At 43.2% G+C, this 23587-nt stretch overlaps 1 protein-coding gene across 3 annotated transcripts in view; it reads right to left on the bottom strand.

Moving 5' to 3' along the window:
- KIAA1549 overlaps positions 1 to 23587 on the bottom strand; it is a 111294-nt gene that overhangs the window by 24272 nt on the left and 63435 nt on the right. For all 3 annotated transcript variants that reach the window (XM_083574186.1, XM_083574184.1, XM_083574185.1), the window contains exons 5-10: positions 22694 to 22824; positions 22071 to 22254; positions 20352 to 20411; positions 19301 to 19446; positions 13956 to 14133; positions 10140 to 10321 (exon numbers count right to left, since the gene is read on the bottom strand). In XM_083574186.1, the coding sequence (XP_083430312.1) occupies positions 10140 to 10321; positions 13956 to 14133; positions 19301 to 19446; positions 20352 to 20411; positions 22071 to 22254; positions 22694 to 22824 (881 nt within the window). The remainder of the gene's footprint in view (positions 1 to 10139; positions 10322 to 13955; positions 14134 to 19300; positions 19447 to 20351; positions 20412 to 22070; positions 22255 to 22693; positions 22825 to 23587) is intronic.

Below are 23587 nucleotides of genomic sequence, written 5' to 3'. Positions count from 1 at the left end.
ATCCCGCTCGCTGTCATGGCTTCTTTGCTCTTTGGGGCTTGGGGGGGATATTTTTTTTTCTTTATCCCCCCCCCCAAAATAAGTGCGCCCTATGGGCCAGTGCGCCCTATAGGGCGAAAAATACGGTATGTTTACATTATAACATTGCATTCTGGTCAAGGTAGATGTTAAGGTAAGCCTATTTCACCACAATGTCTTGTGTAATAATAATAATAATAATAATAATAATAATAATAATAATAATAATTTATTATTTATACCCCGCCCATCTGACTGGGTGTAGATGTATTTGAGTAAGAATATAAAGAGAGAGCCTTACAGCCCTCTATAAAGTCACTTACATGGTGTTATCAGGTATTTTAAGAGATGTCTGGGCACAGCAGAGTAGCTGTGGGACTGACCTTTGTGACCACCTGAGGACAGGACATTGTAGGGGACCCCAGGAACATCACATAAACAAACCACGATCCGGGTTGACCCGTCACAGCAAACCAGACTATGACGTTGCTGTGCCACATGCAGCACCCAGACGGGTGAGGGAAGCCGCACACGATGTGGGAAGCATGTTCATGATTAACAAACTGTGCCTTAGAGTGCAAGAGCGCAAAAACAGTTCATTCTCATTTATTCAATTAACGGGGGGTGTCGTTCTTAATGCAAACCTGAGATTTCCAGAAATGCAAACGTGTACACATAAATCAAATAAACAGAAATGTCATTCACGTGTTCTATTAGTTATGTTTATGAAAAATAGCATGGAATCTTTATTTTTTTCAGCCACACAACACTAAACAAAACGAGTTGCTTAGTGCTGAACAGTATGGTGTTCCCCCTGCCTTGTCTGTATTGCATAACAGGTTGGAGAAAGATGCACTCTCAATCTGAACCAGCAGATGGGGATAATAAGCATTAAAGGCAAATATGCTTTCTGTCTACTTCCTTGAATATTATGCAGATAGCTAATGCAATCAGGCTTTCGGGTCAATAGTACAGACACAAGTAGGACCCTGCAACAAAATGTTGCAGTGGCTCTCCATCCCTTAACAGGAGTGCTCCACTTCAGGATCCCAGCCAGCCAGGCATATTTTCCTGTGGGATATTATAAGCTCTTAGGGAAATGGTGGAGAACCTGTGGCCTGTTGTTGGATTTCTAACTCCCATCAGCCCCAGCCAGTATAGCCAGTGGCCAGGAATGATTGGAGTTATATGGGAGCTGCATCTTGAGAGCCACAGATTTCTCACTCCTGTCTTGGGGACTTAAAAAAGTCAATTTACTCTTCCCCATCCCAATTTCCCCTTCTTCTTTTCCAGCCGACACTGTGAGAGCACTAAGCATGCTCAGTCGCTAATAGATTGAGGTTGAATCCTGACAAGACAGAAGTACCGTTTTGGGGGGACAGGAGGCAGGCTGGTGTGGAGGACTCCCTGGTCCTAAATGGGGTAACTGTGCCCCTGAAGGACCAGGTGCACAGCCTGGGAGTCATTTTGGACTCACAGCTGTCCATGGAGGCGCAGGTCAATTTTGTGTCCAGGGCAGCTGTTTACCAGCTCCATCGGGTACGCAGGCTGAGACCCTATCTGCCCGCGGACTGTCTCGCCAGAGTGGTGCATGCTCTGGTTATCTCTCGCTTGGACTACAGTGGTGCCCCGCAAGACGAATGCCTCGCTAAACGAAAAACCCGCAAGACGAAAGGGTTTTCCGATTTTTAGCGGCTTCGCAAGACGAATTTCCCTATGGGAAAGCCCTTCTCCCCCGCCAGCCTTCAGAAGAGTTCCCACAGGGCTGCCTAGGCTGCGGATAGCCTGCTGCCCCGCGCGAGGGGCGCTCTGCTTCAGAGCGCCCCTCACGCCGGGCAGACTTCCGCAGCTTGGGGAGCCCTGCAGGAGTTCCCTGCAGGGCTCTCCAAGCTGCGGATAGCAGCATGCTGCCCCTATCCGCAGCTTGCGGATAGCAGCCTGCTACCCCTATCCGCAGCTTGGAGAGCCCTGCGGGGAAGTCCTGCAGGGCTCCCCAAGCTGCGAATGTCTGCCCTGCGCGAGGGGCGCTCTGAAGCACCCCGCCAGCCTTCAGAAGACTGTCCCCGGACCTGGTCTGAAGGCGGTCTCCATAGGAACGCATTAATTGATTTTCAATGCATTCCTATGGGAAACCGTGCTTCGCAAGACGAAAAACTCGCAAGAAAAAACTTGCAGAACGAATTAATTTCGTCTTGCGAGGCACCACTGTACTGCAATGCGTTCACCTTTGAACGTGAGCCGGAAACTACAACTAATCCAGAATGCGGCAGCTAGACTGGTGACTGGGAGCGGCTGCCAAGACCACATAACACCGGTCTTGAAAGACCTACATTGGCTCCCAGTACGTTTCAAAGCACAATTCAAAGTGTTGGTGCTGACCTTTAAAGCCCTAAACGGCCTCGGCCCAGTATATCTGAAGGAGCGTCTCCACCCCCATTGTTCAGCCTGGACACTGAGGTCCAGCGCCGAGGGCCTTCTGGAGGTTCCCTCATTGCGAGAAGCAAAGTTACAGGGAACCAGGCAGAGGGCCTTCTCGGTAGTGGCACCTGCTCTGTGGAACCCCCCCCCCCCACCAGATGTCAAAGAGAACAATAACTACCAGACTTTTAGAAGACATCTGAAGGCAGCCCTGTTTAGGGAAGCTTTTAATGTTTGATGGATTACTGTATTTTAATATTTTGTTGGAAGCCGCCCAGAGTGGCTGAGGAAACCCAGCCAGATGGGCGCGGTATAAATAATAATAATAATTGTTGTTGTTGTTGTTGTTGTTGTTGACTGGGTTTGTTTTCCTTGTGGGAGGTTGCCCTTTTATGTTTGTTTTTTTAAAAGTACTTCTGCATATCCTAAGATGCGCCCCACCGTGCTGATACATCCGTCACGCTTGTCAGTGGGTCACAGTTTGCTATGAATATGTGCCATTACCTCCACTTCCTCTTTTCACACTAATTTATGTCACATTCAAAGTGTGCATTTCCAAATTTACACCCACAATTTCCTGACTTGATTCTGGGAAACTTGCAGTTTTGATGATAAAAATCATCTTGTCTGTTATACCCAATCCCTTCATTGCTTTTATTAAAAAAAGAAAGGAAGGGAAAAAAAGACCAGTGCTTTGTGATTGTTAATGTGTTCAACTAAGACAGGGAGACCTGGATTTGAATTGCCACTTAAACACCAAGAGACTTTGAGAGAATCGTGCTATTCTATTTCACAGGCTTGGCGTGAGGGTAAAGAGGCAGGAACCCGTATACACTACCCTAACCTTTTTTGGAGGGCAAGATAAACATGTGATAAATAACAGAAGTGAGGGCCGTGGCAAAACATTGCATTGCGAAGTTCTTCTGCTTGGAACCCACATATTCCAATCCGTTTCTTCCTCCCATAAGAATGGCCTGCAGGGTCAGTGGCCATGCAGATGCCTACAGGAAGCGAACAAGCAGGGAACAAGCTCAGTTGGAAGCACATGAGACTCTTAATCTAAGGATCGTGGGTTTGAGCCCCACGTTGGGCAAAAGATTCCTGCATTGCAAGGAGTTGGACTACATGACCCTCGTGGTCCCCTTCCAACTCTGCCATTCTGTGAGTCTATGTGCAAATAGCACACAGGTTTAAGATTCTGATTTTGACTTTTAAAGCCCTATGCAGCCTAGGACCCACGTACATATGGGACTGCCTCTCCTGGTATGCCCCGCGGAGGACCTTAAGGTCCACAAATAACATTTTGGAGGTCCCAGGTCACAAGGTGGTTCGATTGGTCTCAACTAGGGCCAGGGCCTTTTCAGTACTGGCCCCGACTTGGTGGAACGCTCCATCACAAGAGACTAGGGCCCTGCGGGACTTGACATCTTTCTGCAGGGCCTGCAAGACAGAGCTGTTCCACCTGGCCTTTGTTTTGGACTCAGTCTGAACCTTATGTTTCCCTCCCCTTATGGTCTTGATTTATCGGCTACTTTTAAAATGAGGCTGCATTTTAAGTTGCATTTTAACTGGAGAACTGGGGGTGCCATTGGTACATACGGCTCTGACCACAGCACCCTGAGAACTTCTGAATGCCATCACTGTTTTCAAACTCATCTGCTGCTTTGAAAGCTTACAGCCTACTTCTGGTTTCCCTTCAGACTGGATCAGGCTACTGAGCTTCATCTTCTCTTCCCTATTAATTGGTTTCGCTTCTCGCAGGAGCGGCTGTGCAAACACTGGACTGGTGCCTGGGTGCCATGGTGGGCTGGAAGAGGGGAAAGGGAAAATAAACTGAGCTTGAATCCTGGCAAGGCAAGAGGCTCTGTGGGTTTGTGGTTCTTGTATCGGATAAGCTGGGTCAATTGCCTACCATGGAGCAGGTACATAGTCTGGAGGTTCTCCTGCATTCAGGTTTGTCATTGGACTTCCAGATGGCCTCACGGTTTGGGAGCATCTTTAACCAGCTTTGGCTGATAAAACAGCTGTGATCATTCCTGGAACAGCTTGACCAGTTTAGCCCAGGCAATAACCTCTGTTTTAGCAGTTAAGACTACCGCCGTTCTTTTTGTTCCTTCAACCAGGCCTTTGGATAATTAATATTCTACAACCTTTTAAATATGTTTGTGCTATTGTTTTGTTCTTTTTGTTTTAACTATTTACTTGTGTTTTTATCTTGCGAGACGCCCTGAGATCTTTTGATGAAGGGCGGTTTATAAATCTAATAAATAATAATAATAATAAATAAATTCTTATTTTTGTTCGCTGCTTTGAGTAACAACACCTTTGTGTAAAGGAAAAGCAGGATTTATATATTAATCCTGTACTCAAGTATTGGTACAATACGTAGGCAATAACTGTGTAAGATAATTTACTTATTTTCCTGTAGATATAGGTAAATGAACATGTGCTATCTACGCAAGTATTATTTATATACGCGCTCCCATGTGCAAAATGCCCTTTTGTTCTGCTTAGGATATGTACAAACTGATATGGAAGCTGCCAAAGCACACTGCTTAATGAGTAAGGACCCATATCTGATCCCAGGAATAATAATATTTCAGCTTTGGCAGCGAATCTGTGAGCAGCTCTGGAGACCCTGTAAAAACGTCTTGGTGAATTATGACCTGGCAAAAATGCTAGTGTACACAGTTCTGGAAAACTGGTGGTGGTGGGAAATAGGAAACACACCCACCCACAAAACAGAGCTTGAAGAAATGCTTTGAATCCAGTTGTCTTTTAAAAAATCTGTAGGAAATTAAAAGCCAATAAGCAAAGCACTTGTGCGGAAATGACTTCAGTTTAGGGTCAGCAGAAACTCAGCCGCAGACTTTATATCCCAGCCTGATCTTCAAAGTGTGATAATAGATGCATGCTGCTATTCGTCAAGGCAACAGAGAGAAGGATAAAGGACGAATAAATAACAAAATATCTACGTCTTTGCATTCTTAGCGGCATCTGCAAAGGAATATATTTTACCACCTAGCGCAATGTTGAGTCTTTGGTCAAGATACAAAAATCTCATTTGTGCCACAATCCTATGCATTTTCGCTTGTAAGTAAACCCTACAGTTCAAATGCATTCATTCAATCATGAGAGTTGGAGAATGGCTTAGGAAGGAAAGGAAGGATTCCAACAAGTACCTGAAGGGCAGGCCTGGGGCTGTGGGTGCCGTGAGGGCTGTAGCACCACCAGCGTCGACCTTCGTTGAGGAAGAAGAAACAGAGGGGGAAGGACTGACTGAATTGTGAGAACCTGGGTTGGAAGGAGAGGATCTCTACTTTCCACCCCAACGTCAACCACTTTGGAAGTGGGAGCAGGGATGCCAACCTTCTTCCACAGCATAGAGCCTCAGTGGAGCCTGGGGAGGGTCTGATCAACCATCAGGGGTGAGTGAACAGCAACTGAACTAGAGCCAGAACAGCCTAGAACCAGATGCCACCTTCACAGACCCACCCGCCGCAATGGATCACACCCTTGCAATCTCGTTTTTCCTGCAAGGCAAGTACTGTGAGTGACCACGCTACACCTAATCTTTAAAAGCTTGGTAGGAGAGACAGGGAAACTTGTTGAGACATCTCCGTTGCTTCTGTCCATTTCTGAACTTCTTGCCTTGCTCTCGGACTCCTAAATCGTCACTCCTGAACACTGCGCCTCCTGCCAAGCCTGGGCCGTTGCTTGCCTGACTAAAGATCTCATTCTTAATTACAAGTAAGAGACTCTGTCTCTCTGTGTTGGATGGGAGCCAGGGAGTGGGTTGCTCAGCCCTGATACAGAGTCTTGTCTGCATATCAGCAGAACATATTTGGCAATTCTCATATGTGACTGATTTGGGATGAAGCTTCATCAACTAAGAAAAAATCATTTCATCTGAAAACTTTTGTGTGTGTGCGTGCATGCACATGCACACGCACCGTTGCCATTTAAGAATATTCATCTAGTTAAGGAAATGACGTATTTCCAGGCTGAAAATAGGGGAGACAAAAACTGAAGTGATTTATAAATGTCACCGCTGATTTAATTTTATTTCTCAAGGAAATGAAATCCTTATCCAACATGACAAAACAGATCACATCAAGGTGAAGTTCTTAAAATGCATGGTGACTTACAGAGTGGATCTTTAATATTTTACGTAGCTCTTTGAGCTAAAAAGGCTGCTGTGTCTCAGAATCTACTGGAGCGGTAAGGGCTGAGATTTATCCACCTTTCAAAGCACCCATGTCAGAAACTCACAGCTAGTTTTATTATACTGTTCCACCTACCTACAAATAGATTCGTTATAGGCTACATGAAGGTAGCTGTTGAAGACATTGGCTCCTTTTGCACTATGCCAGAGAAAGTCTATGACATGAATTATCGTATTTTACTCAATATGAATGTTAAGGGTTAGGTAGACAATAGTTAGGCCTTTATGGTCCTTTTTAATTTATGAGAGAATATTGTGGCTCTTCAAGGTTCTTCATGTTTAATACTCATGTTCTACAGATCACAGAGTCTACACTTATAGAAAAAGCCACAAGTTTATGCTAATATCCAAATGAAGAATTTTACAGATGAACTGAAGGAAAGGAGAAAAAAGTATATAGCATTCCACAGCAAGAAAGAATAAAAGAGTGAAAAATGAACCAAGCTGATTCAACTGTTTCTGGTCCATTTGTAAATGCGAAAGATCTCTGAAGCATGAAAAGCCGTTAGCAGTTGGTGAACCTAAGCCTAAAATAGTATATTGTTCCAGGAGGAACCAATTTTCTTGAAGCCTGAGTTGACAGAGTACTTTGGGGATCTGACTGGAAGTAACTTTGGACACTGATGATAATACAGGAAGAGTGGGCTCTCCTTCCTAAATCTAAGCCTTATGAGGAACGGTTGAAGGAGCTGGGCATGTGTAGCCTGGAAAAGAGGAGACTGAGAGGAGATATGATAGCCATCTTCAATTATCTCACAAAGAAGATGGAGCCAGCTTGTTTTCTCCTGCTTAGGAGGGTAGGACTCAAACCAATGGCTTCAAGTTACAAGAAAGGAGATTCTGACTAAAATCAGGAAGAACTTTCTGACAGTAAGAGCTGGTCAACAGTGGAATGGTCTCCCTCGGGAGATTGTGGACTCCCTTCCTTGGAGGTTTAAAGCAGAAATTGGATGGCTATCGGTCATGGATGCTTGAGTTGAGGTTCCTGCATTGCAGTTCTATGATTCCAACACACAAATCTCCTGGAAAAGATGTGCAAGTCCCTGCTTCAGACAGGTATATATGAAGAGGGAAATTTATCTATTTGTGCGATTTCATTTACGCTATAATTTGCAGGTATTACAAACACCTTCAAATTGATCAGGATATCCCCTTTCCACTTGTTTACAGGACTGGCACTATGGTCTTAATGCATGTAACACATGTATTCAACTCAAAGATTCCTAGGTGAATTCTGTAGTTTGCATTTGAAGGAGCTACTTCTTTTTATTTATTTTTAAAGCCCTTATCCAAAGCACTGCAAGTGGTTTCAATACCTGATAGGATTTAGAACTCAAACCGTACACCTGCCTCTCCCAGGCAGAATTCTGCCTTGAATTATCAACACAGACAAAGGAAAACAGAGAACACAGAAGTCACTGGTTCAGAAGTTCGTCTAAGGTTATAACTGTGACTGACCTCGATTCCACCATTCAGACTCAACAACGAAGAGAGAAGTGCGGGCTGTCGTTCATTTGTTCTGGTGACTTCACAACAGTAAACACTTTCTACCTCTCTCATCTTTCACATCATTAATTAAGGCCAGCAGAGAGTACGGCACATAGCGCAGGACTCCTGCAGCCTACCAGTCTCTGGGCACAAGAAGACTGTGATGTTATGACTGCCGCTCACACAAAGACCTGACAGTCATGAGTACTGTGGTTAGTGCTTGGATCTATTCTCCGCAACCAGGGTGCCCAGAATGTTTGCCTAACACAGCCTAAATAGCTGTAGCTTCTGCCGTACTGCTGTACGTTGCAATCACATTCACATAATTGTGGCCCAGAACTCGTGTGGTAGGTATGGGACTGTGCCGCTATACCATGCAGTTCTGCCACTGCTGTATGCAGTTAACGTCTCCAACCACAGTGTTGCGAGTTGTGGTGTGGTGGTTAGAGTGTTAGACTAGGACCTGGGCGACCATGGTTCGAATCCTCACTTGGCCATGAGGCTCACTGGGTGATCTTGGGCGACTCACTGGTTCTCAGCCTAACCTCACATGGTTGTTATAGGGATTAAGTAAGGAGGGGGAGAACCATGTATGCCATCTTGAGTGCCTTGGCGAAAAAGGCAGGTTATAAATCCAATCAATGCAATCAATCAATCAATCAGTCAATCAATACTAGGAGAAAGACTAAGAGCAGAAACTCACAACCCCATTCAGCAATTATGACAAATTTTCTTGCTTCTGGCAACCTTCTTAATACACATTAGTAGTACAGTGGTACCTCAGGTTACATACACCTCAGGTTACATACGCTTCAGGTTACAGACTCCGCTAACCCAGAAATAGTGCTTCCGGTTAAGAACTTTGCTTCAGGATGAGAACAGAAATCGTGCAGCGGCGCAGCAGCAGCAGGAGGCCCCATTAGCTAAAGTGGTGCTTCAGGTTAAGAACAGTTTCAGGTTAAGAACGGACCTCCAGAACGAATTAAGTACTTAACCAGAGGTACCACTGTACTGAGTTTGTTATGTGTCTGTATTCTTTTTCTTCCTTTTAAGCTTTCTATCAGTCATGATAAAAGAAATAATAATTTCACTAATAGGCTGTTGGGTGAGACTTTTTAGTTTCATTCCTGTCTGGAACCTTATTGTTGTTGTTGTTTTGCTGGAAGAGGTGTAGCTCACAGTCTCACCGACCTTCGGCTAAAACATCTCTGCAACAAAATATCCTGCAGTTCTTATCTGTTAGAATGCATTTAAGGGCGCGAAGCCAAAACCCATTTTTACCTACTTTGGAGACCAAGAGAATTCTATCACAATGGATAGAAATAATTTGAAAAAGTGGGGGACATGGACACATGAAGTACGGATAGTGTAAAATGCCGGGACCCACCCCCTGCCACGTATACGCCATGCTGACCACCTTGTTGATATTTTCACCTGTTCTTAAATTGTTGGAAAATAGAATAAACATACATGGAGACATTAAAACATAACCCGTAGGCCAGGTGTATATCTGTTTTGTACACATATTTTTTCCAATTCGCCCAACAGTCTAAACAGCTGTGTCAGAAATATTTCCTCAGAAGTAGCTTCTGGTCTCAGTAACTCACACACTAACAAACACATACTCAATAAAAAGGTATCACCCTAATCCAGTTTTTCCTCTCAGACATGGGGGCCGACAAGAGATATATAGTCTATAAAGGCGCTACTTATCTTATTTATCAACCATGACAACTAAGTCGAACAACAGTTGTTCTCTCGCTCTCTCAAAAGTATCATATGGGGAAATATATTTCAATATTTTAGTGATATAAAGTTTCAAAATGATGTTGACGGGGTTCCCTGGTCATGGGGAGCATCCTTCAATTCCCCAAAGAAGAGTTTTTCCTGAGGCAATACATGAGAGGAGTTTCCCCTCCAATCTGTTGCCCAACAGCCTTGATAACTCTAGTTTCCCCAGGACATTCTCACCCATGTCTGGCGCCATTACCTTCTGTCTTTGCTGAATGTTGCTCATGGTGTCCGGCTGAAATTCCAGCTTGTCAGAGCGGCAGAGCTTCCAGTATAAAATGATGATGATCAGCAATACCACAGCTACTGGGACTGCAACACCAACAATAATCCAGAGGTTGTTCTGCGACTCTGGAGGTGACTCTTTGACTCTGTCCACAGCTGCAAAAGTAAGGGGGGAAAGCGTTAGAATACCCTAGTGGTGTGTGATCATAAGATCTCATAACTTCTAATGTATGTTGACTTTTTTTTAAGTAATGGAGACATGGATGTTCTTCTCACATAATCTCCATGTGGTCACTAAATGTTTGGTGGGGAGAGAAAAGACTTTACATACTCAGAAAAAGGACACTTTTTTGCATGCAATTATACCTGCCAACCTAGCAGTTCGAAAACACCTCAAAGTGCAAGTAGATAAATAGGCGGGAAGGTAAACAGCGTTTCTGCGCGCTGCTCTGGTTCGCCAGAAGCGGCTTAGTCATGCTGGCCACATGACCTGGAAGCTGTATGCCGGCTCCCTCGGCCAATAAAGTGAGATGAGCGCCACAACCCCAGGGTCGGCCACGACTGGACATAATGGTCAGGGGTCCCTTTACCCTTTACCTTTATACTTGAGTGAGACAGAGCATGTCTTTGCTGCTGTGTTTTGCTTTTGGGTGGGCATGCTATTGCCATGTGACAGCTACTTTAAAATACTGGCTTTCTCACTTATTTTAACTGGGAAACAAATCACATTTCTGCCATGTAAAATGAAAAAAGCAAAAGGCTTCAGAATGAACCAGGCAGACCTCTTCCGTTGTCTTGAATTGAGAGAAACACATGCACCAAGACTAACCCCTAGACAGCTTCAAAATGACCCAGGAAGTTCCTTTTCTTGATAATGCAGAGGGGGCTTCCTGGCTTATTTTGAAGCTATTTTTCTGTCTCCCCATTCATGTCTAAATTTCTCTCTAGCAGTCATCAACCATAGCACTCACTTTACTTACTGGCTAAAATCACTGAAAGGCAAGCTCATATCTCACAAATGTGTGCTTGCACATTTTGCTTCGTAACTTTCATTTTAAAGGAGCTAGACATTTTAAAAAATGAAAGAAAGCTTAGAGTCTGCTCCCCACCTACTGGCTCTGAATCTGGGACAGATGTACACTCTGTATCACTCACTCAGTAGTCCTAGAAGCAATTGAATTGAAAATCAGGTATGATCTTGATTACAGATCTTATGCCTTTACATGTATAGAGCTCACGTTCACCTTGAGCAAATCACATGGAGATCGAGAAATAGGGAGGGCTGATGCACAGAGACTGAAGCTATCCAGTGTGACACCAGCCAATGTGTGCAGATTACTTGAGAAAAGGCTACAGTGATAGGTTTCTAGGACTGCCATTCCTAGCCTTGAATCCTGAACCTCTGAACTGTTGCAAGACATCTGACAAATGTTGCTTCTCTACTCACAAGTAATGGGGCAAGAGAAAACAACAGGCACACAGCTATTAACAGGTCAGAGATGGCTGAGTGCTACATTGAAAAAGACAAGGAGGGAAGGGAAACACCAGCAGCAGAGGAGAGAGAAGAGTTTTAGCAATGTGATTGGATGGCCAAATGGACAGATGTTGTTCAATGTGGTGTGTGTATATGACTGGAGAGGCCCACGCCTTTAGGGCGTTGAGAATTTTCACAGGCGTCAATGGCTGCTGCTGGAGGATCTCAATGCAGCTAGTCTAGAGAAAATGTCTTCTGGGCTGCATGTTGACATGCTTTCTTGATTATTTAAGCTCTTATCATCTTTAAGAATTTACTGAAAGGGATATTTATTTGAATAGCAAATAATATGATTACAAGAATACAATAAAATTAAATTAAGCTTCTTCTGTAAGTCAATGCAACCGCTACCTCTTCTAGAACTCTGAATAAGGTATCAAAATATATTAATAAACAGCTTAATAACAAGCTTAAAGGCTTAGTCGTCTTCCCTATAGCTACTCTTACAAATATAGGATGCGGAGCAAGACAAATCCTTCACAGTTTTATATAATAAAATTGTTGTATTTATACATATTTAAACTATAATCTATTTTCATTCAAACAAACAAAAATTCTACTGCCTGTGAAAGGAAATAAAGCCCCTTGTAAATATCCACAAATCCTTATAATTTGTGCAGGCATTACTTGTCAGAGAAACAAATATAATATTGCCTCTCTAATATCCCAACTCCTCTGGAAGGAGTGATGGGGGCCAATAATCTGAGGCTGAATTCTGAGGCTGTGGGTAAGTGGCTCCTATATCTGGGAATAAGGCCTACAACTCAATGGGCTGCTTTGAAAGCTATGGCCATTCTTGGACCGGGAAAGCCTTGCCACAGTAGTTTGTGCATTGGGTTACTTGAAGAATGGATTGCTGAGATGTGCTCTTATGTGGGGCTTCCCTCGCAGGGCTTCAACTTCAGCTATGAAGCTCACTAATGATAACGGGCCTCTCACTATTTCTTAGCTTAATCTACAGGGTTGCTGTGATAAGATGAGAGAGGGAAAACCACGTATTCCACCATGGAGGTCCCTGGAGGAAGGGCAGAATACAACTGCAATCAGTAAATAAAATAAAAAACAAACCTTCTCCCAATGCTGCTTGCCCTGCAGGAAAAAGCACAGTTCCCAATGGAACTTTCTTGAAAGAAAAGCAGGACGCATAAGGAAATAAATAAATAAGCAAACCAAAAAAGGGAAATGCATTTTCTGTGAAGATGTTACATAACCAAACCCACACATAATTAAGCCTTGTGAGCCTTAGGGGTACTGAATCCTCCAATGTAGTTTACATATCCCTGCTGTTTAAAGCTATTTTTAATGCGAGGACAGCTCAGCTTCACAATGTTGTATACGCTCTCCTCTCCTCTTTCTGATATTAACTGGAATCACTAATTAATCATGACGCACAGCTGATATACGTAAGCTAGATTGACTGATATGTAGAAAAGCTTCAGCCCTACGACTAATGCTTGAAAATCAAGGGAAATAAGTTGTAATATATGTTTCCCCAGCTAATTTTGCCTGAAGTCATGTCTGCTATAATTCCTTCAAGGGGCATTAGTATCTTATTCCTGCGTCCCCCTAAAGCAGTTCCCTCTTTTTTGATGTGATGGCAGATTTTACATACAACCAATGAGATACTCTGCTTTATGTTACCTTAATTCCAGTCTCCATAAAAGGTAAAGGAGCCCCGACAGTTAAGTCCAGTCTCAGATGACTCTGGGGTTGCGGTGCTCATCTCACTTTACAGGCCGAGAGAGCCAGTGTTTGTCCGCAGACAGTTTTTCCAGGTCATGTGGCCAACATGACTAAGCCACTTCTGGCGCAACAGGACACCAAAACCAGAGCAGAGCACAGAAACGCCGGAGCGGTACCTATTTATCTACTTGCACATTTTGGCGTGCTTTTGAACTGCTAGGTTGGCAGGAGCTAGGATGGAGCAATGGAAGCTCACCCCAGCACAGCAATTCGAACCGCCAACCTTCTGATCGGCAAGCCCAAGAGGCTCAGTGGTTTAGACCACAGCGCCACTCGCATCCTTTCCAGTCTCCATAAGCAAACCCAAATTAAGTAGCATAACGGGCGAATGAAGATATTCGTTCAGATATCGCACTTAGTTTAGTGGGGCAAGAACGGACCACAGAGAGTCTCAGGCTCCTCCCACCCCTGGCATGGTGACAAGGGGTGACAAATGGTTGCATGTGTCGACCCCAGCTTCTTTGAAAAATGCTGAACGGATCACTTATCACTGTGTTTCTTAGGAAGACTCACGCTGGGCCACTGGGCCTTGAATGCGGTATCCTAGAATGATGGCAGCCCTCTGAATATCGACTCTGTTAATCAGGTCAGATGTCTTCACAGCACCAAGCCTTTCTCCATCTTGGTCCTCCACAAAATACACCAGCATAACTGGGCTGTCGGCTTCCTCTATGCGTGACACGTTCACGATCTGAAATGGCACATCAACACACACATCAACATGCACAGAGAGCCAGTGTGGTGTAGTGGTTAAGAGCGGTAGACTCATAATCTGGGGACCCAGGTTCGATTCCCTGCTCCTCCACATGCAGCTGCTGGGTGACCTTGGGCTAGTCACACTTCTCTGAAGTCTCTCAGTCCCACTCACCTCACAGAGTGTTTGTTGTGGGGGAGGAAGGGAAAGGAGAATGTTAGCCGCTTTGAGACTCCTTCAGGTAGTGATATAGCGGGATATCAAATCCAAACTCTTCTTCTTCCAAACACCACATGACTGACATTACTACACAGAGTACTGATATAAGAGTAAGAAAGTATCGGTACCTGATCTGCTTATTCTCCCCAACTCACTGCTTTTGTATTTTGGTACAGTCGTACGTCATGTTGCGTTAGATTCATGTTGCATCTTTTTGGCTTGTGAACGTGTCAAACCCCGAAGTGTATACTTCCGAGTTTTGCCGCATGTGTGTGTGCAGAAGTGTTCTGTGCGCTTCGCGCATGCACAGAAGTGCTCTATCGCGCTCTGCGTTTGCACAGAAGCGCCGCTCTAGTTGTGGAATTTTCGGGGTGTGAATGGCACCCCAGAACGGATCGTGTCTGCAACTAGAGGCACCACTGTATTTCCAATTGCAAAGACAAATTCTAAACTGTAAATTGCCTTGAGTTTTATAGTTCATCTTGCCAGCCAGACCATATTGTCTGCCTCTGGCCATTTCAATCTTTGTTTGCCTTTTCTGGAAGCTGCCTACCAGTTTCTTTGGATCACAACATTCGCCTCAGATGCCAACAGGCCTTGGAAATGTCCTGTATTTATCATAAAATGGCATATATAGCTTAAATTATATATCAAGATTTACTCATTTTAAAGCTCTATACCTGGCTGCGTTATAAGACACAACTTTGATGCAGAGTTACGGTCATGATTAATCCAAAGCCTGTGTGTGCAACGACATAAACTTTCAATATATTTCTTAAGAAATGCCCATATAAAATTGCAGATAAGACTTTCCATTGCTTCTGCTTTTGTAAAATTAAATCTAAAAAAGACATTAAGATACTGGGTATTTAAATGGGTGGGTTTTGTTCAAAAGCAGACAAGACAAGAGGAAAATTCTGCATCAAAAACCTGACAAAAGATGTTGCTGTATGGGAAAAACAACAAAGTCTAGAGGCTGTATCCAACGGTGCCTTTGTGGTATGTGTTTCCACTTGAACAAGTTGGGACACAACTTCTCTCTGACTCCCTCCCCATTTATTTAAGTCCCCTGCCACCCCCCAAAAAACCTGTTTCTTCGTATGAGGTACCCTCTGAAACAGAATGAATTATAGCACAGGGTTGCAATGGGGGACAGGGGATAAGCAGCAAAATTTGGGTGCCACTATTTGTACTTTTGTGCTGGGAAAACCCTTCCCACTAAGTAAAAATCACAACTGGATACAGTGGTACCTCAGGTTAAGTACTTAATTTGTTCCGGAGGTCCGTACTTAACCTGAAACTGTTCTTAACCTGAAGCACCACTTTAGCTAATGGGACCTCCTGCAGATGCCGCGCCGCCGGAGCACGATTTCTGTTCTCATCCTGAAGCAAAGTTCTTAACCTGAAGCACTATTTCTGGGTTAGCGGAGTCTGTAACCTGAAGCGTATGTAACCTGAAGCATATGTAACCTGAGGTACCACTGTATAATATTAACAAATGCATTGTGGTATAAGTTTTAGTGGACTGGTTATGAATGAGATATAACAATTACTGCAAAAGCACTGAAGATTCCAAAGGCATCTTATAGAATGACAAATTTATTGTGCCATAAACTTGCATGGGCCAGAGACCATTTCACCAGACACATCATGTAATCTCATAAATGGGGGGGGGGGGGAGGGAGGGAGGAAACTGAGCAAAGTGTTATCAATGGTTCAAAGCTGTATGAACCTGTGTGGCATTACATAGCACAAGGACAGTTCTATGTTAATTACAGTCGAAAATTATTTTTGATATGCCTTTTCAACAAAGCTAGCTATTCTGCTATCAAGATCTAAGCACAAGAAGAAAGCATGTTGTCTATGAAATTATTTTCAGTTAGCAATGTTATTTACGGCACTGGTAACATTTCTCGAAATGTCAAATTTACAGTGGGATCACTGACAAACCTTTAGTTATAGCAGTGCTTCTGGGCTTTGCTGTAAATATCAGCTCCACAAACTTTGTGTAACAGGCTCTAACAATAAAAAGCAATAGGATTCTAAATTCTAGAAATTATGCTTCTTCGGAAATACATTTGGGGTAGCTATTTATTATCTGATTTCCTCTCCACCGTGCCAAACTCTCTTCCCCATACCAACTGAAGCTCAAACCCTAAAATGTAATTGAGGATGAAGGAAAGTACATTTGTACATTTAAGTGAAGATAGCTAGGGTACTATTATATATAGTTTGTGACAGCTCTGTCGTTTCTGGTTATCATCACTGCACATTTAGGTCTATGAATATTGCCATGAAAAATATATTTGAGTGCTTCAGACAGGTATATAGATATAAAAGATTCTCTTGTCATTTTACTAGTAGTAGTACATTCCCTCCAGGTTGCTAGCATAGGGTATAGAACAGATTCACCCTCCAATTTATTAATTTTCATATCTATACCCCACTACATGACCAAAACAGGCTAAACTAATTGTTGTTATATCTGAACAGAGCCAAACTGGTAAGTTTAAACTATGTTTTATTGAAACAAGCAAAGATAAAATGGTGTTTTCTGACCCTGGTTTCAGTAAACTATAATTTAAAGTACAAGCAGTTCCTGGTTTAGGTGCAATGACAAACTGTGGTTTGTTTCAACCTAGAAACGGATGCTTCCAGTTTCTTCCTCACAGTTGTTCTGGAGGCAGTGTGGGTGAGCACTCAAGCACAAGGCATGAACAGGTTTAGAAACACAGAATTGTAGAGTTGGAAGGGACCCCAAGGGTCATCTAGTCCAAACCCCTGTAATGCAGGAATCTCAACATACAGTCTCCCCTCCAATTTGAAACCATACCAGATCCTGCTTAGCTTTGCAAATGAGCTAGCAGTTTTATGGTCCGCTTACATCATGTTCTGTAACACTAAACTATGGTTTAGCATCACAGCCAAACCAGAACACATTACTCAATTAATATATAGCACATAACACAGCAGCAGAATGATAAATCTCAAAACTGGGATTAGAACAGCAGCCATTTATTAAAACAAAACTGTGAACAGCAAGCCAATAAAGACACCAAGAAATTAATAATGGTTAAAAGTCAGAATACATTTAAAACTCACCAGTCTCATCAGCGTGGAAACACCTTTCAAAAGCAATAATTTAAGAATTCCAGCCTCTTATAAAAAAGGGTTAGGCATATGAAGAATGATTTGGGGCACGAAGCTGCAGTCTATAAAGAGTCCACTACTGGTCATCCTAATGGACATGCATTCGCAGATAGAAATTTTAATTGCCTATCTCTGCTGCTCTTCCTCCAAACAACTTTCCTGTGTTTGAAATGTGGTTTGTATTCAGATATTGCTCCTGTGAGAAGGGAGCATGTGACAAAAGCTTTAAGAGTGTTAACTGCAGCTGTACACAAACTTGTCCCTACCTCTCCCATCTCTCTCCCTCCACTACCCATTGTCTGTTTTGGATTATAAATTCCTTAGGAAAAGGTCTACTGATGTTGATTTAACACTGTAAGGCACTGTGCACACTGATGCCACTGCTGTGTAAGGAAAAAATTTAATATCCTGGAGCAAAAATAATTAAAATACAGACGGTGACCATTTTGCACACGTCCTATTGATGTATGGCCTCTCCCACACGTGCGCGACTTTCAACCCCAGAAGGGGGCGGAGGAGGAACAGGGGGAGGAATGGGATTATGTGCAACCACTGACACACGCGTGACCTGGAATGTAACCCCCGTGCAAACGGGGAGTTGCGCGTACCAGCTAGAAAATGTGGCTGAAGGTAACAGGCCCAGAGTGCAGGCAGCACGCCCAGCAAGTTAGTGGAGGTTGGGTGGGAAATCTTATTTATTTGATTTTAACAGAGGTCCTAATAACCTGAAGCTGAGACCTATGAACTTTTTCCAGCCCTGAGCAGAACAACTCTGTGCCTCTGTTTCATCATCCATTGAATAAAAGGTCACCAATTTGCTAGTCCTACTTATATCTAAGGATGCTGGAGAATGTCAACCAAAATGGAAAGGGGAGCAGAAACTGCCAATGTTTGCTTATCTGCCCAACGCCAGGAATGGAAATCAATCCAATGAATATAAACAGCATTTGCAGTTATTGCAGCTTTCCATCCGCAAACAATATGAAATTGATTAGGTTTCCCCTGGCCCACTATCTGCTTTGTGTTTCCTTTGAAATGACTGGAAGGGAGTAACACAATGACAACATCATTCACACAATTTCTGTAACTAGCTATGCAAGTTACTTGATTTCACCGCAGCAGGCAATTGAGATAATGTAGCTATTGGCAGAAGATGAAATGCAGCAGAACAGAAACAGGGCTCCATTGTGACAAACAGAGGGCAGAACAGAAAGCGATGCCTTCTTACATTCCCCACTAATATATGAGGTGAAATAACTTGCAGCCAAATTACACAGAATATAGCAAAAAGGGAGGAGGAGGGGAAAGAAGTTTAAACTTCTGAAGAATCTGGCATCTCTCTGAAGTATTCTGTTAAGTTACATACTGATTCGTGACCATCTGTTTCACCATTCAAGGAAACATTAACAGGGCAATGTTTTCTAGCTTCAGCTTGCCATGTGTTAGGAAGAAAACAACCCCTGATATTTTCTATGTTTGGAGAATGAGGAGGAGTTGGAGACTGATGGAGCACAGGAGAGGAAGGAGAAGAAAAGTGGCAAAAATGTCATCTATTTGAAGCAAGAGTGAAAGAAAGGGAGTAAGCAAAACCCCCACTCAGTCCAATTAATTAAAATTCTGCTTATGCAAGCCAAAGTGAGGAACGAAACTCCGCTTTAAGCCTCAGCGAATTAAAAGATAGAAGCACCAATAAAATGTAATTCCAAGGGTTGTTTCTGGTGTTCAGATCAACAACTCCTGTATGATTTATGCTTTCTCCCCCATGTCAGGCTTCCATTTCAATTAACTTTAATACCTGCACAACGTTGTTCCCAGCAAAAGTCGCCCTTTTCCATATCCGCCCTCTGCCCAAGGCCTCACTTAACAACTGGGCTAACTTCCGCTCCATCTCAGCCTGGAAAACTTCCTCTTGAATTTTCTGGTTGACGACACCAAGGACAACTACATTGAAACAAACATTCAGGGAGAAAATAAATATACAGGAATAATGGCAGTGAACATCAAGCTTCACATCATAGGCAATTTCTAGTTAACGGAACACCGTGGTGAAGCAAGGATCTGATATCCTTGGGGTGTTGAGAAGCCTTAGAGGATGCACCATTGCTAACTGATGTTCTGTGATGTGTATCATTTACATATAATCTGGAATCTGGTTATCCAAAGTTCTTCTTCTTTAGTCACACTTGATCTTTTTTTCTCACTTCAAAAGAATAGCCTAGTCCTTGGCATCTACCCTCTGTCTTCGTGTTCCTTTGAAAAAAACCTTGCCTCTGACACAGCAACCAAAGAAACAGTTACAGGCAAACTAAATATACAAAGAGAAGAATAGCAATTCATATTCTTGTATCTTGGAAACTAGGGTCTCCTCAGAAGACTAGTAGAGGGAGAAGACCCCACCCCCACCCCACAGCAGATCTCTGCGATGTCAGTGCCTCTAAGCAGCCCAAACCTTTCTGCCTTAGACTGGAGTTCTTCACATCAATGGCTTCAGTTCTCATCAATGGCTGGTTCTCAGATGCCCTTCCTGGTCACCCCCAGGGCCACAGGAACCACCTGCGCTGACTCTGCTCACTCTGGTTAAGTTCCCCATGGGGCCTTTGGCGGGCCCCTTTTGAGGGCGCTTTGTGAGGATGGGGGTTAATCTGCTCCTTGCCATGCAAAACCGCAGCCACCATTTTTAAAATTTGAAGGAACTTTAATGATGGGTTCTTTATCTTATCTGGCTAAGACCTTCCAACAGTTTGACTTCACCCCCAGATGGCATGCGCCTCCATTGTCTCCCGAGACAGATGGATGCCAAACAGAGGTTATCAGTTGAAGCTATTTCGTCTTACAGTTGTACTTACCTGTTCTTACCCAGGAAGATTTCATCAAGTGAGTTGTGTTCAACTGAGGGTAATAAACAGCTGGAGGGGAAGAGGGGGGAAACAAGGGGAATGGGTGAAGAAACATGTATTAAAAAGACCCAGAAATCTAACAGACTGGAATCAAGGGGCTATTTTATAATGCATACTGAGACAGTCAAATAAATTGGCCAAGGTCCTGGGGAAAGTCAATTGGCCAAGATAATAATCACTGCCAGCTCTACATTCTGACCATTAAACTAAATTAATTAAATTCCCACAGAGCTATTATATGCTTGCATAATGGGAGGAGGGGAAGGAAGCTAAAGCACAAAATTTGAAAGCTTGTTATTTTATTTGCAAAGTAGTGAAGCCTCCTGCTTGGATACACACAGTGGCAACCCTAGAGCACCACCTTCGGGAATAAGGTATCTCAAGGCAATAGAAAAGCAGCAGCAACAACAAATCTTATGTTTTTCTTTGCATAAAACGAGAACTGCTTCTGCTTCTAACCGTAAATTTCTACAGTGGAATAATTTACTCTTTATTCCTTTCCTTCCGAAATGAAACCTCACTGTTCTATTCCCCAGAGCAGGGCCCCAGCACACTTTAAGACTGTGGAGTCTCGGTGAATTTACAGGCAAACTAGACCCGATTGTGGAAGCCCCACAGCTGCTTTTTCTCCTGCTGTTTTTTTAAAGAGTTTAATAGCACCCAGAAGGCCGAATCCCCGAGCACTTCCAAGCGGCAGTTTACTGTGGGCTCAGGGCTACTCATTTCCAGACTTTTTTTTTGCTTAACATCCACACAAAGTTTGAAATCAAACAAAATACCAGCTCACACTTTTAATTAGTTCAACCCTGATTTCCCCTTACTGAGAGAAAATCCGGTAAGAAAAAAATAACCTTTTATACATCTGCAGTCACAACTGGCACTGGAAGCTCCTTAGTGCGTTGTTGTTTTTTAGTTGATGTGACATGTGTGGTGACTTTTCAAGGAGTGTCCTTCCTACTTCCATTTACTTCTCACATGAGCAGATTTGCACAAGTCATGTGCATTGCTTAGTGCGCTGAGTGGAGGTCAGAGTGGGGGTGTACATGTGTGCCAGGCTTTCTGCAAATTAAGACAATTCCTCTCTCCAAGCCTCCTTCAAGTGACCTTCAGCTTCAGCTTAAAACACCTCAAAATCTTGTTGGTAATACAGCAAAGGAAAGGAGCCTCTTATTGCTGTTTTTTCCCCCAATCCTCCTCAAGAGACTCCTCCAGCAGGAAGCCCCTTGTCACCTCTTTTCTCCCCCAATATTTCTGATGCTTAATTTACTAGAAAGATCAGCACACGCACACACACACTCAGAGCACTAAGCAGCCCCAGTTTAACTATTAAAGATCTTGCGCAATTCTGCCATATCAGAATTGTGCAATCAGAATTTTCATCAGTTTAATCTGTAAGCTAAGAGGAAGGGACTGACTGGAAGATAATGCCTCCTTATTGGACATGGTCCTTATGGGAACCATGACGCTGGAGAGGAAGGGACTGTAATTTTTTAAAGAAAAAACCATTTTAATGTTGAAGACTTTTTAGCAAAAAGATGGGATGATGATGATAATAATATTAATAATAATAATCATAATACTAATCATAATCATAATAAACATGTTAAAGAAATAAGCAATAAGGGTCAACAGGAAAACAAGATTTTGCTGTTTTACGTGAATACTCACGTTCTGCAATCTGTTGCACAGGGAAGCCCATGTAGAAACTGAACTCCACCACAGAGAGGTTCCTTAGCAGCTCACTGACTTCGGACCCGTTCAAGAATCTGTGTTTCTCTTGGATGGCAAACACAATTTGCACAGGGCCCTGCCGAAACACTGCTCTAGATTTACCCAGGGTTATATTCAGTATCTGAAAAGACCGGGTAAGAGCAAAGCAAAAAAACATTAGCCCTGCTCCTCTTTCTCTGATCCACCATTCTAAAAATACAATAGTCACAAAGGACATAAGTTAAACAAAAGTTAATGGAATTTTCTGTCTGGCTGAGACAGGGTTACTCTGACACATCATACCGATAGCTGCTTGATATACTTCTGGATTCTAGCATAGTGATTGTTCCAAAAGCGGTATTCAGAATTTTCTTTTCTTACTGTCTAGGCAAATTTATAAAGTATCTACTTTGTCTAAATATTCTGTATGCTAGTTTAGTGCAATGGCTAAAAACCTGATGTGTGAAATCAGAAAGGCACCAACTCAAGTCTCGGTTCTGTCATGAATGGCCTTAGAAGAACCATTCATCTGCTGGGAATAACTGCAATAATAAGAACCAACATCACTGTCGTCATCTTACCTGAACACTGAAGTTGGAAATACCCTGGTGATGTTTTCTCACCTCCCCAAATGCAATTGTCAGCCCTTTTTCAATGTGCTGGCTGAAGTTACAGAACCTAACGTCAACACTTTGAGGCACAAACTGAAGCACTAGGAGTAGAAAACAAATATTTGTGTTACTAGATGTAAGGTTAGCTCGAGAATTACAGGATACTCCAATGCCCCCCCAATCCCAAACAGTCACAGACACAAATCCTGTTCCTACCCACAAAAAAACTCATGCCAAGTTCAATGAACCTGCCTGATTCCCATATATTTTCTTAATTAATTATTATGCTATACAGTACCTGAATGATGGAATACTTTGGCGCTATGTTTGTACACTTCCCTTTGCTTTTGGCCATTGTTTATCCTTCTGCTCTTATTTATCAACACTAAACCCTGTCTTTACACCATCAAGTGCTCAAAGTACTTCTCCACACAGTGCATATTGAAAACTATAGAATTTGCTACCACAAGAGGAACGGGTGGCCACCAACTCGGATGGCTTTAAAAGAGGATTAGACAAATTCATGGAGGATAAGGCGATCAGTGGCTACAAGCCATGATGGCAATGTACTCTGTTCAGTGCTGGAGGAGGCAGCATGCTGCCTAGGAATCACAAACGGGGAGAGCGCTGCTCACAGATCAGGTCCTGATGGCAGGATTCCCATCCGGTTCACCGCTCTGAGAACACTGTGAAAAGCCAAAGGCAGGCAAGCAGGTGGAACTTGGTGAGGATAATGGGATCTTTGCTGTGCTGGGGAGGGGCAAGAGAGGGCATTTGGAGAAATGAGTGAGGATTATGGGATGGAAGGAGGGAGGAGAGGAATGGACATGGAAATGGGGGTAAGGATGCAAAGGGGGACTGAAA

Source organism: Podarcis filfolensis, assembly GCF_964270895.1.
Source record: "Podarcis filfolensis genome assembly, chromosome: 10".
Taxonomy (NCBI): domain Eukaryota; kingdom Metazoa; phylum Chordata; class Lepidosauria; order Squamata; family Lacertidae; genus Podarcis; species Podarcis filfolensis.
Note: the sequence above shows the minus strand (reverse complement) of the source record. Positions and strands in the feature narration are given on the sequence as shown.